The 15,361-nt window shown below is 38.9% G+C and overlaps 1 protein-coding gene across 2 annotated transcripts in view; it reads right to left on the bottom strand.

The window, feature by feature from the left end:
- Nucleotides 1-1,653: 1,653 nt before the first annotated feature.
- LOC115795539 (retinal-specific phospholipid-transporting ATPase ABCA4-like) overlaps nucleotides 1,654-15,361 on the bottom strand; it is a 49,290-nt gene continuing 35,582 nt past the window's right edge. For both annotated transcript variants that reach the window (XM_030751511.1, XM_030751510.1), the window contains 18 exons: nucleotides 15,102-15,134; nucleotides 14,865-14,970; nucleotides 14,700-14,774; nucleotides 14,264-14,433; nucleotides 11,947-12,124; nucleotides 11,662-11,777; nucleotides 11,293-11,440; nucleotides 7,331-7,454; nucleotides 7,019-7,148; nucleotides 6,745-6,865; nucleotides 5,780-5,842; nucleotides 5,392-5,498; nucleotides 4,552-4,693; nucleotides 4,145-4,279; nucleotides 3,750-3,853; nucleotides 3,448-3,540; nucleotides 3,031-3,280; nucleotides 1,654-2,613 (listed from right to left, as the gene is read on the bottom strand). In XM_030751511.1, coding sequence (XP_030607371.1) covers nucleotides 2,497-2,613; nucleotides 3,031-3,280; nucleotides 3,448-3,540; nucleotides 3,750-3,853; nucleotides 4,145-4,279; nucleotides 4,552-4,693; nucleotides 5,392-5,498; nucleotides 5,780-5,842; nucleotides 6,745-6,865; nucleotides 7,019-7,148; nucleotides 7,331-7,454; nucleotides 11,293-11,440; nucleotides 11,662-11,777; nucleotides 11,947-12,124; nucleotides 14,264-14,433; nucleotides 14,700-14,774; nucleotides 14,865-14,970; nucleotides 15,102-15,134 — 2,212 coding nt within the window. In that variant the 3' untranslated portion in view covers nucleotides 1,654-2,496. The remainder of the gene's footprint in view (nucleotides 2,614-3,030; nucleotides 3,281-3,447; nucleotides 3,541-3,749; nucleotides 3,854-4,144; nucleotides 4,280-4,551; nucleotides 4,694-5,391; nucleotides 5,499-5,779; nucleotides 5,843-6,744; nucleotides 6,866-7,018; nucleotides 7,149-7,330; nucleotides 7,455-11,292; nucleotides 11,441-11,661; nucleotides 11,778-11,946; nucleotides 12,125-14,263; nucleotides 14,434-14,699; nucleotides 14,775-14,864; nucleotides 14,971-15,101; nucleotides 15,135-15,361) is intronic.

A 15,361-nucleotide genomic window follows, 5' to 3' on the forward strand; every position in this document is an offset into this window, starting at 1 on the left:
CTTTGTGTTAGCATGCTTTCTGTGAGAACTGAAGAAGCCTTTCAGATGAGAGGTGAAACGTCTCCGAGAAACAAAAATAAGTCCAGTCACCCTTTTTTTTTCAAGCTCCAGAGACCTTTCTGTGCAGACGTTTGCAATAAGCCGATGTTTTGTTAGCAGTACCATGATGCAGTTTGCACTTTACCATCACACACTTGTCCTTTCATGCAATAAAAATAAAAGTAATGTCTATATCTCCACTCCCCAGAACAGACCCCTCCATCATTGCCCTCCTCCCTGCACACCAACTGAAATCAGCTGATTGTGCAGGGAGAAAAGAGTGATTTTTTTTCTTTCTATCAGCCTGGCATCGAGATAATCAACAAACCTTTGTAAAACAAGGACATAATTGTAACTGTTATGTGATTACTGAATTTAGTAACTCATAACTCATTAATAACTTGTTACATTACTACGTTACTAAAAAATTTAATGTGAGTAACATGTTTCTTTAGATCACTGCCCAACACTGATTGCTAGTCACTTCCTGTGTAGCTACATTTGGCAAAAAAGGGAGAGAGAGAGAGAGACAGAGAGAGAGAGAGAGACAGAGAGAGAGAGAGCCATGACACTGATAGAATCCTAAATCAAAATCTTTTGAAGAATTCTGCAACAGCAAATTATGGTGGTGGAAGTATAAGGAAACCTCTGGGGGGAAATCTTTTAAAAACTTTAAAAACTTAGTTTGGGACAAAATCAGCTAACTTTTTTGTGGGTTTTTTTTTTAATTAGATTTCTTTCCTGGTGACAATTGGGATTAAAGTTAATTTAGATAATTCTTTAAAATAACTACCAAAAAAGGAGCCACAAGGTATTTTAAGATAACTGCAGTGGGGAAAATTGCTTCTGGAAAGCAAAAGATTAGCTAGCCTGTCTTTCATTATACCATATACTGTAAAAATCAACATAAAATAAGTTATTTGTTCATCCAAAGACTACTGCAACAGAAATGTAAATCTAAAAACATTTTTTTAAAGAACATGTAAGCTTTAAGCTATGCAAATTGCCAACACAGAATTGCAGACACCTTCTATTTTACAAGCAACAATCTCATTCAGCATACTGTTATAAACATGAATAGTTGTATATTCAAAATGTGGCTTCTTGATTCTATTGCACCGAGGATAATTTCAGTACTCTTCAAGTTGGCCTCACTCAGTATTCAGCAGCATAGATGTGACTTGTTTGCTCTCCCACAGTGTGCTACTCACGCTCATCAGCCTCATCCAGATGACCATATGGGCACAGAGGAGCATCACATCCCCACCAGAGAATTCATTAGCAGCCTTGAATTGCACAGTGCCGTCATCCTTATGTTTCTTTGAGGTAGCCAATGGAATTCAGACGTGTGAGCGGCCTGAGGCAATGACACCACCACTTGCTTCAGGAGAACAGTAATTGGACTGTGTGTCAGATAAATCCAGGTTGTGACAAACCACTCAGCACAGTGTCGCCTTGGCCCCAATGCAAAGCTGTCTCACAGCCACTGACTCAACTGATCTGTATTTGCTTCTATAGCTTTTGAATGGAGGTCAGTGGAGTCACTTCAGTTCACCAGTGTGAAAAGCCTTTCTGCTCAACCCACTGTAACACTAAAGAGCTTTAAAAGAAGCATAGGAGAGCTGAAATATTTAATAAGAAATACAGCACTTCGAATTTACATTACACTGCACTTCATATATATCTCGTGAAACTCTTTTATTTGTGACTGATGGAGGTGCAAATAAGCTAGAGAGGACTGCACAGGGCATGTGGAATAAATATTAAACAGATGCCAGTTACAAAATAGATTTCCTCTTCAGCTCCTGCTATACATTTTTTTTTCCAAGAGGAAAAACTTGTGCTATTTTGTACTGATACTGGGAGACAACGTGGCATGGACATGTAAAAGACAGCAGAGAAAAGCAACAAAATACAGCAAAACAAAAAATACTGAAACGAGTGGAAGCAATTGTAAACATGTTTTGCACTCAGACAGTTCCACAAACAGCATTACATGATTCTTCATTTAAAGATCACATATAAAATTGACAGGTGCACATTATTATAGACAATAAAAATATTGCTTATGGGGTATTACTGTATTCATTAAACATACAATATGTACATGTTTATACAAGCCAGTCAGTCTAAGCAGAAAGCACACATTACTTCAAAACAACCTTCTGTGTTCAGATTGATGTTTAAAGTACTACAGAAAGTTCTGATATTATGTAAAAGCAATGTGTCAGAATTACTGGTGTTTATGCAGTTGTGTAAGATGGATCTCCATTTGCAGCCAAAAGCTTGTCAAGTTTGGCTGTGGCTCGAGAAATGAACTCTTCACTTTGGCAGGGAGATGGTCACTCTATTCTGAAAGAAAACAGTCGGCTAGCAAAATACTGAAATTATATTACTGCGCCATAGAGTAATACCTCTACATTTATGCAACTCAACATTTTAAAATGATTTTTTTTTTCATGTTTTCCTTTTCGCTGGTGAGATCTTGATGTCTTTTCTTCCACCTGCCGTTCGTCTGTGTAACGTTATGTCCTCATCCTCTCCAGCCTGTTGCTTAGCAAAGTTGACAAACACCTGAAAAGCAGAAAGTGCTTCAACATGGGATGAACAAATTATATAGCGATAGGACTGAGTCATCAATTATTTATAATCCAGCAATGTGTAAGTGATATTTCAAATGTCAAGCTTACAACAGTAGTTACTAGCAGATTATTAAGATATTTGTCAACAACTATAATCTCTCCTGTGGAGGGGAAGCTGTGTATAAATAGATAATGAATGGCAATGTTTAAATAACACATGGTATATTTATGTACTGTTTATAAATGACAAAAATTGCAACTTAAAGATTGAATATTTTCATATATGAATATAGCATTTTAATAAAATGCCAGGAGGAGACTGACAATTATTGCCTCTTTGTCATCAGAACAAATAGCCTTACATTTTATTAAGACAAGGTCATTTCTCATTGTTGTATCTCATCCAAACCTGGTCCAGTGTTGTCTGGGAAACAGAGTAGTCTTCGATGCTGAGCCTGTCTTTATTGGCCACCACCAGCTGAAATATCCTCGCTAGGGAGGATGAGGCGATCTCGTACTGCAGCGTGTTGTAGTGCTTCTCCCGCTCAACACAGCCGGGGAAACTGGTTTCCATAAAATTCTCAACAGGCTCCAGCTCGGGGGACAAGCCTGCTTTGGCTGGCTTGATTTTCATTGTGACTATGTAGCCATCACCAAATCTAAATCAAGAAAACACAACATAAATATATTCAACAAGTTTTCTTATGTGCTATTATCATTGGTGGGTTACCTAATTATTGTGTATTAGTTAGAAATAGCCACTGTGACTAAACAGCAACTTATATCCTTTAAAAAGTAAGAGTCTGCTAAACCCAAATTGTCTTACTTATATTTGAGATGCTGAATGGTACCCAGACACTTGAAGGTCCCATTGACCATGATTGCCAGTCGAGTGCACAGAGCCTCACACTCCTCCATACTGGTAAAAAAAAAAAAAAGAACAGCAATAATCCATCTTTATTTTTACTACTGCTGTTTCATTTTTATGAGCAATACTTCATCATTTCGTAGATCTCTGTGATAAAATCAAGTGAGTGCAAATGTAGCTGTGATTTCATCAAGAGTTAACTGTCTGCTCAGCTGGTGCAGCAAATGTGTGCAGTGGATTGATATCACTATTAGGTGAACCTGTGTGATGTTAGCACCACGGCCCTGCCATCCCGAATCACACTCATGATGGCGTTCCACAGGAAGCGCCGAGAGTGGGGGTCCATCCCTGTCGTGGGCTCGTCCTAAACGCAAAGAGCCACAAACAACCAACTTGAATTTCTGAGCACATAATTACATACAAAGAGAGACCAAAACCTTTTCTTTATCAGCATATGGCAAAGATCTCAGATTTATGCCAGTTTGAATTGATCTGCACAGTTGCTTGCCAATGTATAAAACATTGTAGGCCAGGCTTGACTGAACCCATATGGCTTCCCATCTGGATCCATAGAGCATTTCATTGATAAATCCCTGCATAAAAACTAAAAACCCAAACAATGGGCTGATGAGCTTTTTGTTGCTGGCTAACTCACCAGCAGGACCAGCGCTGGGCAACCAATCATTGCAATGGCTGTGGAGAGTTTACGTTTGTTGCCTCCACTGTAAGTCCCCACACAGCAGCCTGCATATTCTGAAAGACCCAGCTTCTGAATGCCCCACTCTGCAACCTAGATTGGGAAAAGGAGTTATGTTTAGTGGCTATCTGAGTCCAAAGGTAAGTGATATTTTAGAATGGGGAACCCACCTATTAACTGAGCATTTCATAACATAAAATGTTTGAGCAAAATCAGGAGTACCAAAAAGAAGAATGGGAAATTATTGGAAAAACAAAACAAAACAGATATCTAGTGTTTTGCTGAAACTGAAGTGTCACTGGATTAGCAAAGTGAAAAACATCCTTAGACTGCTCAATATGTAAAGCAGCTGGAGTCCAACTCACTCTGGCAATTTCTGACTCGGGCACCCCTCTGAGACGAGCGTAAAGGTAGAGATGTTCCCTGCCGGTAAGAAGCTCATCAATGGCATCAAACTGAGGGCAGTAACCCATGTTCTGGTGCACATCCAGAATCTCTGTCAAAATGCTACAAAATAGGACAAAAAATGCCATTCAGTGCAGTGGGCTGACAGAGCACCCACCATGGTAGGAAGAACAAAACATCAATCAATTCCAGAAGGGCTAGATCTATAGCAATTATTTAAGAATGCTATCAGAGTTGCTAAGAAGCTGATTCCTCTGAAGGGAAGGGGACTAAAACATCACATACTTAATCTTTTTGTCAAGTGTATTTAATTTAATGCCTGTATTTGTCACACAATAATTACTACCATTTGATACATCAGTGCTCCACAGTCTTTGAATACCTAGATTTTTGTTCAAAGACATTTTCCACTTAACTGAGCAGGTATTCTAGGGGGAAAACTGCAAATTTTCAAATAACTGGCATAAAACTCCATGGCAAAATGAGAATTTAGACTTTGAAGTCTAATTGTTATTCAAGGCTTCCCAGGCTGCATTTTTTTTTTTTTTCAGAATCAGAGTACCGTAGTGGTGAGTTTCATAGTCTGATGGTGTTAACACACAGATAATGTCAGGCTGACCTTCCTGTATTCAAACTGTCTTGCTCAGTGAACTGTTTCTGGTTTTCACGCATCTGGAACTGTGTGCATGCTAAACCAAAACAAAGTTTTCACTTTTTCTAAAAAAAATTAAATTCGATGCAGCCCTGAACAGACTATTATCCAGGGACCTTTTTTTTTTTTTTTAATGAACTTTGTCTACCTATATCCAGCCACAATAGCCTCTCCAGAGGTGACATCAGTGTCACCAGTCAGCATTTTGAAGGTTGTTGTCTTTCCAGCTCCATTAACTCCCAAGAGGCCAAAGCACTAAGAGAAGAAAAGACAACCAAGCTTTTTAATACAAGGACATGTGAAATACTGAAAAGAAAGCACTGCAACGAACTCACATTTATAGAGAATGAAACTTGATTGGACTAACTGGAAAACAAAGATAACACCAGAGATAAATATAGAACTGCATATTGCAATGCCACTCCAATGCTCAGGCTGAAAGCTTGTCAGTCTACTTGAGGAAATGCAAAAAGAGAAAACTTTTAGGAAATAGAAAAGAAAGTAGTAGTTTGCATGAATGTCCGCAGTGACTTTACCTCTCCTGCGGGGACTCCCACACAAATCCGGTCCACAGCTGCCCTCTTCCTGCCCACATATGTCTGTGCAGAGAAAGCAGGGAGACAAAAATAACTCATTTAGGTTGTGTAGTACTACTCAAACAACAACAATAATTTTTATATTTAAAAGAGATGTATGTTATTTTTCTCATCATTTTTGCTGTTTCCTTGTGGATTTGTTGAGAGAATAAAATATCTTTTAGTACTTACTTTATTTATTTATTTATTTATTTATTAAAAAGGCACAGGTCTTCACTGAATTATAAATATTAACTTTGGATATTTATGGCAAACACAAAAAAATGAAAATACACCTTTAGCCCTGCAATAATTTTGCCTTCCAATATATATTAAGAAAATTTCGATCATTCTGCAATCAGAAAAACACCCTCTCCCCCACTCTCAACTGAGAGTCATTTAATTAAAAAAAAAATCATTGCCCTTTTTCCACCCACTGTCCACCAATAATCTTTTTCAGTGAGGCCTGTAGAGGGATTTACTTATAGGTTACTGTATCTTCAAGCTGTTTTACATTATCATCTCCATTTTATGACTTTTCTATTTCTTTTTCAGGTATTTACATGATGTGACTTGTAGCTGGTAGAAATATTGCTAATGAAATTAAAGGGAGCTGTAATTCCAATGCGTGGCAACCTTTTCTGTATTCAGTACTTCTCCTACTGGAGGTTTTTGAATGTTCCCACAAATACTAACCTTTCCTGCCTTCTCCATTTTCTTTTTCATTTAACTGGATACTGACGTGAATACAAATGAAAGGATGTCTGAAAATAAATCTAAAGTTGAAACTGAAAATGAATTCAATTAAATTTCAGAATGGCCCGAAAGAAACCTTGAAACATGTCTTATAAAACATAAATATGCAAAACAGAAACTGAAATATCACTATGAATATGAAATTAGTGATTTTTGTTTATTTATTTTACCTTAGAGAGGTCCCTGATCTGCAGAATGTCCACCTTGCTCCCTCCATCGTAAATCCTTCGCCTCTCTTCTGCCACATCATCATCCTCATCTTGTTCTGGACCCTGCTTGTAGTCTGACAACCTAAGGGGTTTAAAAAATCATCTGTAGGGAAGCTTCTAGTAAAAAAAGACCTGCTCTGTGTCTTGTTTAGAAATTGATAAATTCTAATCTTATGGTTAAGTTTCTGTTGTTTATGTAACTGTTAAGCTAGTGTGCCTTTAGCTGGGTTCTTACCAATGGTTCAAGAAGAACCTGTACTGGATCAGAAGATTGAGAATAAAGTAAACAAATCCTTCCACTGCCATGAAAGCAATATTTTTTCCCACAAAGTCCCATCGGAAAGGGTCCATTGTGTAATCTTCACCTGGAAACAGATGAGGTCAAAACTCAAAATTAACCCAATTTTCAGTGAGTGAAAGAAGACTTTATGAGTAGACTGTGCAAGACTAAGATCTATAGATCTATAGCGTGGTATAAAGAGTACAAGCTACTTGAATATTTCCACAGAGAATTGTACATAATATGGAATTTTAGTGCAGTACATACCAAACCGAGCATACACATCAGTAACAGCCTGATTCATGGCCATATCTATTAGTCCTCGCCCCAGGCAGAAGTGCGGGAACACCAGCAGGACTTTCTTCAGCCACTCATTGAACATCAGTAAAGACTGACCACACAAAAACACACGTACACATACCATGAGTTTACATTCCCCTAAACATTTAAATATAAAAACATGTAAATATCAAACTACATGTTATGGGATAAATATATCACCCTAAATTTACATCATCCCAGTTACTTCATATCACAGACCATCAAACATTCTAAGAATGAGTAGCTCATTCCAAAGACCAGAGAATGCAAATATTGTGCTGAGTTTTGATAGTTAAGCACCTAAAATAAATCTATCCATCCATCCATCCTCTGCAACTTATCTGGGACTGGGTCACAGGGGCAGGGGCAGAAGAAATTCCTAGGTCTCTCTCTCCCCGGTCATCTCCTCTAACTCTTCTGTGTGCTGCCAAGCCAGCCAAGAGACATATCTTTAGTATGCCCTGGGCCTAACCTGGGATCTCCTCCCAAAACACCTCATCTCGTCGATATCCATGAACCAACCTAGTCAGAGTCACAAACCCCCTCAATTGGTGCCTTTCGATGTGGAGGAGTAGCATCTTAACTCTAAGCAAATAACCAAGCTTCTCATTTATTTCTATTGCTTGTATCCATGATCTCATTCTTTTAGTCACTTCCCGACAGGTAGTGGTCATAGATAGGGGTAGGAACATATATCAACCAATAAATCAAGAGCTTGGCTTTCTCACTCAGTTCTCTCTTCGTCATAACAGACTGGTACAGCACCAATCCATCTGTCAGTCTCCTACTCCCTTCTTCCCTCATTCATGAACAATACCCCAAGACAGTGGAACTCCTCTACTGGGGGGCAGTAACTCATTCCCAACCTGGGGTGGGCACTCCTCCTTTTTCTGGATGAGAATCATGGCCTCAGATTGGGGGTGCTAATTCTCATCTCAGGTACTTCACACTGCAAACCACCCCAGTGCAAGCTGGAGGTCATCACTCAATGAAGCATAAAGAACCACATCATCTGTAACAAGCAGAGATGAGCTTCTGAGACCACCAAAGTTGGATATCTTCTGCCCCATGGCTACACTTTAAAAATTTTATGAATTTCTGTCCATAAAAATTACAAAAATTGTGAATGACTAACACATGGACTCTCCACTCCAGTACCCTGGCATATAGCTTCCCAGAAAGGCTGAGGAGTGTAAGCCCCCTAAAGTTGGAGCACACCCTCTGGTGTGGGACCACGATCCCAGTTTGCCAGTGCAAGGGTGCTCTCCCCTACTTCCACACAATTTTGCAGGACAGCCCTACAACATCCAAAGCCTTGTTTTAGTTTTTTTTTTTTTTTTTAACTACTTCAGTAACTTTAGCCATAATTATGGGCAAATCATCCCTTTTGTCTACAGACTCAACAGAGAGTTCAGGAAACCCTTTAAGTATTCCTCCCACTGCCTGTCCTCAGCTGAGGTCAGCAATGCCCCCCATATGCAGGAAACTGACACCTTACAGTCACAGCTCAATGCAGCTGCCTCAACAATGAAGGTGCAGAACATGGTTCTGTCAGGCTCAATGTGCATCAGTCACTGAACGTGTAGGTACACCAGGCTTGTCCAGCATTCTCCCACAACATCTCACCCTCTTGTCACCTGAGCGTACACAACATACAACTGCAAATATGATGATATGATTACAAAATTGAACAACTATCCTGGTTCCAAGTGCACTTCTGAACAACCTTATGCTTAAACATGGTTGTTTTTGTTATAGACACTAACTAGCAATGAAAACCAATAACAGAATATGCTTTCATTTCAGATTGGGCAGGCTGTTTACTGTCACTGCTGACATGAGCACTGAGGTCTCCCAGTGGAACAATGGAGTCCCCAGATGGGGCACAAATAACACTCGGGACAGTTCCCTGACCAGGGAAGCAACCCTCTTGCCCAATGTGGAAAACCCCAACGTACAGGCACTTCCACTCAGAGTGGAATAGTGTCCAGCCCCTCTCCAGGAGACTGATCCCAGAAGCCAAGTTGTGTTGATGTAAACTTGCCCATAAACTTGCCCATATTTAGCTGGTAGTCCTCAGTGTCATGCACGGTCACATCTGGGTCTCCTTCCCTAGCAGAGAGGTTAAAGTTCATGTCCCTATAGCCAATTTGAGAAGCCAGGGATCAGACCACCATGTCAACCACCTTCGACCCACACCCTATCCACAAAGCCCCTGACCCTATAGCTCCTCCTATGGGCCCATCACCCACAGGAGAGTGAACCCACATGGGTAAGTGTGGCCCCCTCCTCAAGTCCTGGGCGCAAGATGGAGTCCCAGTATCCCTACTCCAGGGACTCCCAAACCAAATTGCTCTAAAATTTCTGCTTATTCAACTTTAAAAACTTTCTAAAACTTTGTTCAAAGTAGACCCATCAGCCAGTTGTGCTTGACACTGGAGTATGTCTTTTCTTATGTTAATTGCACATTTGATATAAGAACAGTTTTTCCCAGCTGTTTCCTAATTGTTCCAAAGAGCAAGACTCTAAATTAGAAAAACAATACTTTCTTTCAGTGGAAATAGACCCTCTTTCATTCCAGTGATGACTTTTGTCTTGCTTTCCCTTGACAGATAAGTCTCTACACTACTAAAATGTTAAAACATAACACTGAATGTTTCTTGAATTGTGTTGAATGTATTCACAAAAGCAAACGGTACTTTTAGCATCTTATCTATTTTACCATCTTATCTATTTCGTTTCTATATGTATAGTTTTAGTACTCATAGTTGGCACTCTCACTTTGATGTTTAGTTACTGTAGTTTGTATTTTTCTCGCTGCTGTTACACAATAATTTCCCTTGCGGGATCAATAAAGTATCTATCTACCATAAAAATGCGCAAACTTTTTGAAACTCTTCGAAATTTCCAGACAACAAAAATATGGCTCACTCAGCCTTCAAGTCCTCTCATGACTCGTGTCGTGAGAGAAGTTGTGTGCAGATGTGCAGTGGACAGAACCATCTGGAGGCAAGGACAATCTCCATTTTTTGAGCAGGTAGTCACCTGTCATGATGAGAGCACCATCTGCACCCCTTCCCTCCAACTTCTGTTTCCTTCTACTCCCTCTTTTTTCTTTATTTAACACTTGACAGCATAGGTGTCGGCAGTTGTCATGGCTGACTTACATGTTCAGACCAAATTTTTAATCAGCATTCTAAAAGTCACTATTAGGGATCCCCTGCCTGCACTCCAGCAACGTAACTTCCCTCGTGCTTCCCTAGCTGTGCCAAAGAATAGATCAGTCTTTATGTAAGCACCCACTATGTTTTCTACTACAGTTTTTGACGGATAGGTCCATTTTACAGAAGACAGTTCCATTTAACTACTTCAGTGTGAGGGTTCTGGTGAGCCAAACTTCTTTCCAACTTTGTCGAAACCACTCAGTCTTTGTTCCTCATTCAAGCCGTCATCTGCAGTGTTCTCTGCCACTACTTCCAGCATCTATTCTTTAAGGTCTTGCACTGCTTCCTACCTTCAGTTAGGACCCTGGTTTTCTATGTCACTTCATCAAACCACCAAAATACTGATATTTCTCAAAAATTATATGCTTTACTTTTGTAATATCACTTTATGTGATGCATTCACTCCTCTTTGATCCCAGTGGGTTGTTCAGAGTCTTGGTATTATCTGCAGATAATTTTGTAAATCAATAAACTTGCCACAGCTGTGGCAAACTGCATGAGATTTATTGTTCCCAAAATAATAGCAAAGAAAAAAGACATTAATTATTGGCTCAGCTCAACTTGAATTGAAGTAAAATTCTTCGAATACAAAACATAATATAAGGCATAATGATTAATTCGAATACGCATTAGCTGCAGTGAAAGGTTAGAAGGTTATATCATTTTTAGGCAGTATGTCCATACCCGATTGTTTTCAAACAGTTCCAGGATGAAAGTGATGGCACTGCTGTTGATGCCTATGAACAGGTTGATGCAGGAAAGAGACACATATGCAGTACTTGGGATGTTGAATATGTAGGACAAGGGATACATCATGGGCGTCACTGACCACCTAAAGGGAAGAGAGTCCAAAAAAACCCAGTTATGTTCTTTGAAACAATCAATAATTGGATTATTTTTTCTGAGCAGCTCAGTTAATCAGTTATCATCACGTCCAGTTAGAACCTATCAACAGTACAATCTTTGCCTTCTTTAATACCTTCTTAGTTTTAGTTTCAATGTTTTGGCTTTTTAAAACAAATCTGAGCCAAATGAAAGCAAACAACAGTTTACCCATAGAGCAGAAGGAGTGCTGTTAGTGCTGGCAGGTTGGATGGTGATGTGTAACACTTTTTGTCAAAAGCCATGAAAATGCCAACCACCATTGCAGAGCTGAGAGTGTAGTTCATCTAGACAAACAAATATCAACAGTGAGTAAGAATATTATGAAAAATGACTGGGTGCGGTAATACAGTGTTGTTGTATTCCTAAATAATATTTTATCAGTTTAACCAATAATATGGGATATAATAATATGGCATTACTATATTCCACTGAATCCAACCTAACTTCACTTACCATGTCCCAAAAGAAGTTGGTTGTCCAGTAAACTACAGGGCTGACCCCACTGACAAACTGCAGGTGTTTGGCTTTGGTGACACGCTCCTGTATGAGGTAGAGGACGAAGCTAGCAGGGATGAAGGACATGGCGAAAATAACACAGATTGCCACCACGGCATCAACTGAAGTGGTCAACCTGAAGGAGGAAGCAGACAAAGTCATTCCTGTATATCCTGGTGTTTGTCATCAGGAAACTTAAAAACACCAAAAAGTAGAAAAAATATTCTTCGCCTGAAAGATGCTGGATCCATGCTAAGTCAGAAATGGTTTGAGGATTTAAGTTTTCTCAAAATTAATAATCAGATAATTAAAAATAAAAATTTTTTTGTAATAAATATATATTTACAGCAAAAGTCTCTTTATTTGTTTATATCTTGGAAAATATAATGGACAATGGGAAGCAGGTGCAGCAATTTATTGAAACATGTACAAACATACATGGAAATTGTGTGCTTTTCTATACGGGTATGCGTTTCCTGCATTGGCAGTGTGTTTGGGATCATTGTCGTGTTGAAAAATTAAGCTGGTGCTAATCACACAGATACCAGATGATATTGAATGGTGGATCAAAATCTGACAGTATTTTTCTGCATTCATAATTCCAATAATTTCAGATCCTCAACACCTCTGGCTGAAATGCAGACCCAAACCATGACAGAGCCTCTACTTTGTTTCACAGATGGCTGCAGACACTTGCTGTTGTACTTCAGTCCTGACCTCCTACAAACATACTGATGATGATTTGAACCAAACATTTGGATCCATCACTCCATCAGACCTGTTACCGCTGATTTTCAGTCCAGTTATTGTGTAATTTGGCATATCTCAGCCTTTTCTCCCTGTTTTTTTTCCTTAAGAATGTCTTCTTGACAGCCGCCCTTCTACTTAGACCACTTCTGGTGAGTCTTCAGTGAACAGTAGATGGATCAACTGAAGGGCCAGATGTATCTCTCAGGTCCTGTGTCATGTCTTTGCAGATTTTTTTTTCCTAACTCGTACAGACATCACTTTCAGATGCAGTTGATCTGCTGTAAACAGTTTTTTAGGCCTGCCACTTTCTTTTGTCCTCCACTTGTCCAGTTTCCTCAGGTTTTTAAGGACACACTGCTTAACATGCTGAGATAGCTCTAATAGCTCTTTGGGAATCACCTTGTTGGTGCAAAACAACTATGTTATGCCTGTCTAACTGTGTCATATTTGGCATTTAACAGATTTAACTAAAGAAATGGGAACAAATTGTGTGTTTTTGTGACAGGCTGCTACTAAAAAAGTGCCTAAAGATACAATTTAAAATTGATTCTTTGCCAACTTGTCTATTATGTGTACATGCAACACTGCTTCATCTCTTGAGTTAGGTGCCATTTTTAATGCTTGTATGATTCATAGGTCAGTGTTAAGTGTTTTAGCAATACAAAATCCTCTGAAAATGATCAGTTACAAGGACTGGGTTGAAAAATAATGAAAAAGTGGCCAATATCCAAAGACAAACTTTGAAAGACCTTCAGAAAACTTCAGAAAGTATTGCTCAAGATCACTTTAAAATATTAAAAGAAATTCTGGCTCCTAGGAAGCAAAATATAAAGAATTGAAGGGTGGCTCAAGACCTTTGCACAGTACTTTAATTTGCTAGATATGCAGAGCTTATAGAAAAGATAGCCCATGTAGAATTAAAGCTAAATCCATTTATTGTGATACTTCACAGCTAAAAATAAAATGTAGGCATAATTTAGGTTTAGATTGTTGAGTTTATTTTCATAAAGAAAGAAACTAGTATTAAAATTACCAAACTATAAGATTCTGATCTGTACATATGTATTTTTACAGCATCCATCACAACCTTTAAACACTGGACTTCATAGTCTACACAGAAAAGGTGGATGTAAAATCACTGGTGGTTTGTGGGCTCCCATTCTGAAAACACAGAGTTGAGCATTTTGGCTGTCACAGGAGCGAGAAGTGAATGTGACAGAGCCCCTTCCTAAATCATATCCTGCTTTATCACCCAATTTACCCTGATGTGTGTAAATTAAATGGGAGCATAATTTACAAAATGAAAAATATTTAATAAATAAGAAACTAAGACAATAAAGTAACTAAGAAGTATTAAATCAAGTGAAACGTAGGATCATTTATAGACATTAGAAAAGAGTGCAGGTTTAAGGCACTTCCACACTGGCGTCACCTGCATCCATCTTTTATATAGTCTATGGTTGATTTACACAGTGTACAAAAATACATTTAAAAACAACTAAATAAAACCAAAGTTGTTACTCACACAGTGACTTCGGAAAGCTGCTCTTTAGTGAGGTTTAGAGGGTGGTTGATGGCAGTGATGCCAAACTCTACAGGGTTGGCATATGGGGGTAGGAAGGCTCGCAGAATGGCATTATTGGCCACATTGATGAAGGCCACCATGGCATGCCAGCCTTTGTTATTATACCATACCTGGCAGAGAGGAGTAGAGTTAACAGAACACATCTCACAGCTGCTTGACCAGCCTAGCCTTCAGTATATATTTACAAGTGGAAAGCAAATATACTAAACTAAGTTACAGCAAACAGTCAACATCCCTGTGACATGACAGACTTTAGAAAGTGAAAGGTTTGTAATATAAAAGCAAAGTGTCAGACTGTCAAACTGTGTTTGTGCATACAGTAATTTCCGCCCCTTATTTGTGGAAAAACACACTCTTCTATCAAGCTCACACCTACCTTTATATTAAATTCGCTTTCCATGTATCGTAAGAAAGTACCGATGTCTCTCAGTGCAAGTCTGCTATAGTAACCCTGCAGGCAACAGTTTATTATTATTACTTTTAACTGACTTATTTCAACGTCACACACTGCATCTGTAAAGGACAACACGAGAATAATCACCCCTGTGATGTTGAGCATTCGTCCCAGCTGATGAAAAACATTCTGGATGTCTTTAGGGTCCACATCCAGGATGGGGAGTTGCCCTCCTACTGATAAACCTCCATATCTGAGGACAGAAGATTTGCACTCAGTATCCCACATCAGTGTGTCTTTAACACGTTTGATGTGTTGTTGTAATAAATGACAAAAGGAGAAGGATGACTACAACTGGCTGCAATGCAGAAATAAAATCATTACCTTTGTTCATTCACCCAGTACTTGCTCTTCAGACTGAAAAGAAATACAGTTCTAATTACACAGAATGGCAATTATTGAACTTTACAAAAACAAACTTTAAGAACATAAATAAACTTTTTTCAAACTTTAAACCTTTTTTGCAGTATTTAGTTTTTCTTTTGCCTTAAACCTCTTCTGTTTTTAATCTGCTTTAAGATTTATTTCCAGGCTCTCTGGGGGTTTTTAACACACTTTCTTTGTTTCTTCTTCAAATCCTCCTG

The sequence above is a fragment of the Archocentrus centrarchus genome, chromosome 17 (genome assembly GCF_007364275.1).
Source record: "Archocentrus centrarchus isolate MPI-CPG fArcCen1 chromosome 17, fArcCen1, whole genome shotgun sequence".
Lineage (NCBI taxonomy): Eukaryota > Metazoa > Chordata > Actinopteri > Cichliformes > Cichlidae > Archocentrus > Archocentrus centrarchus.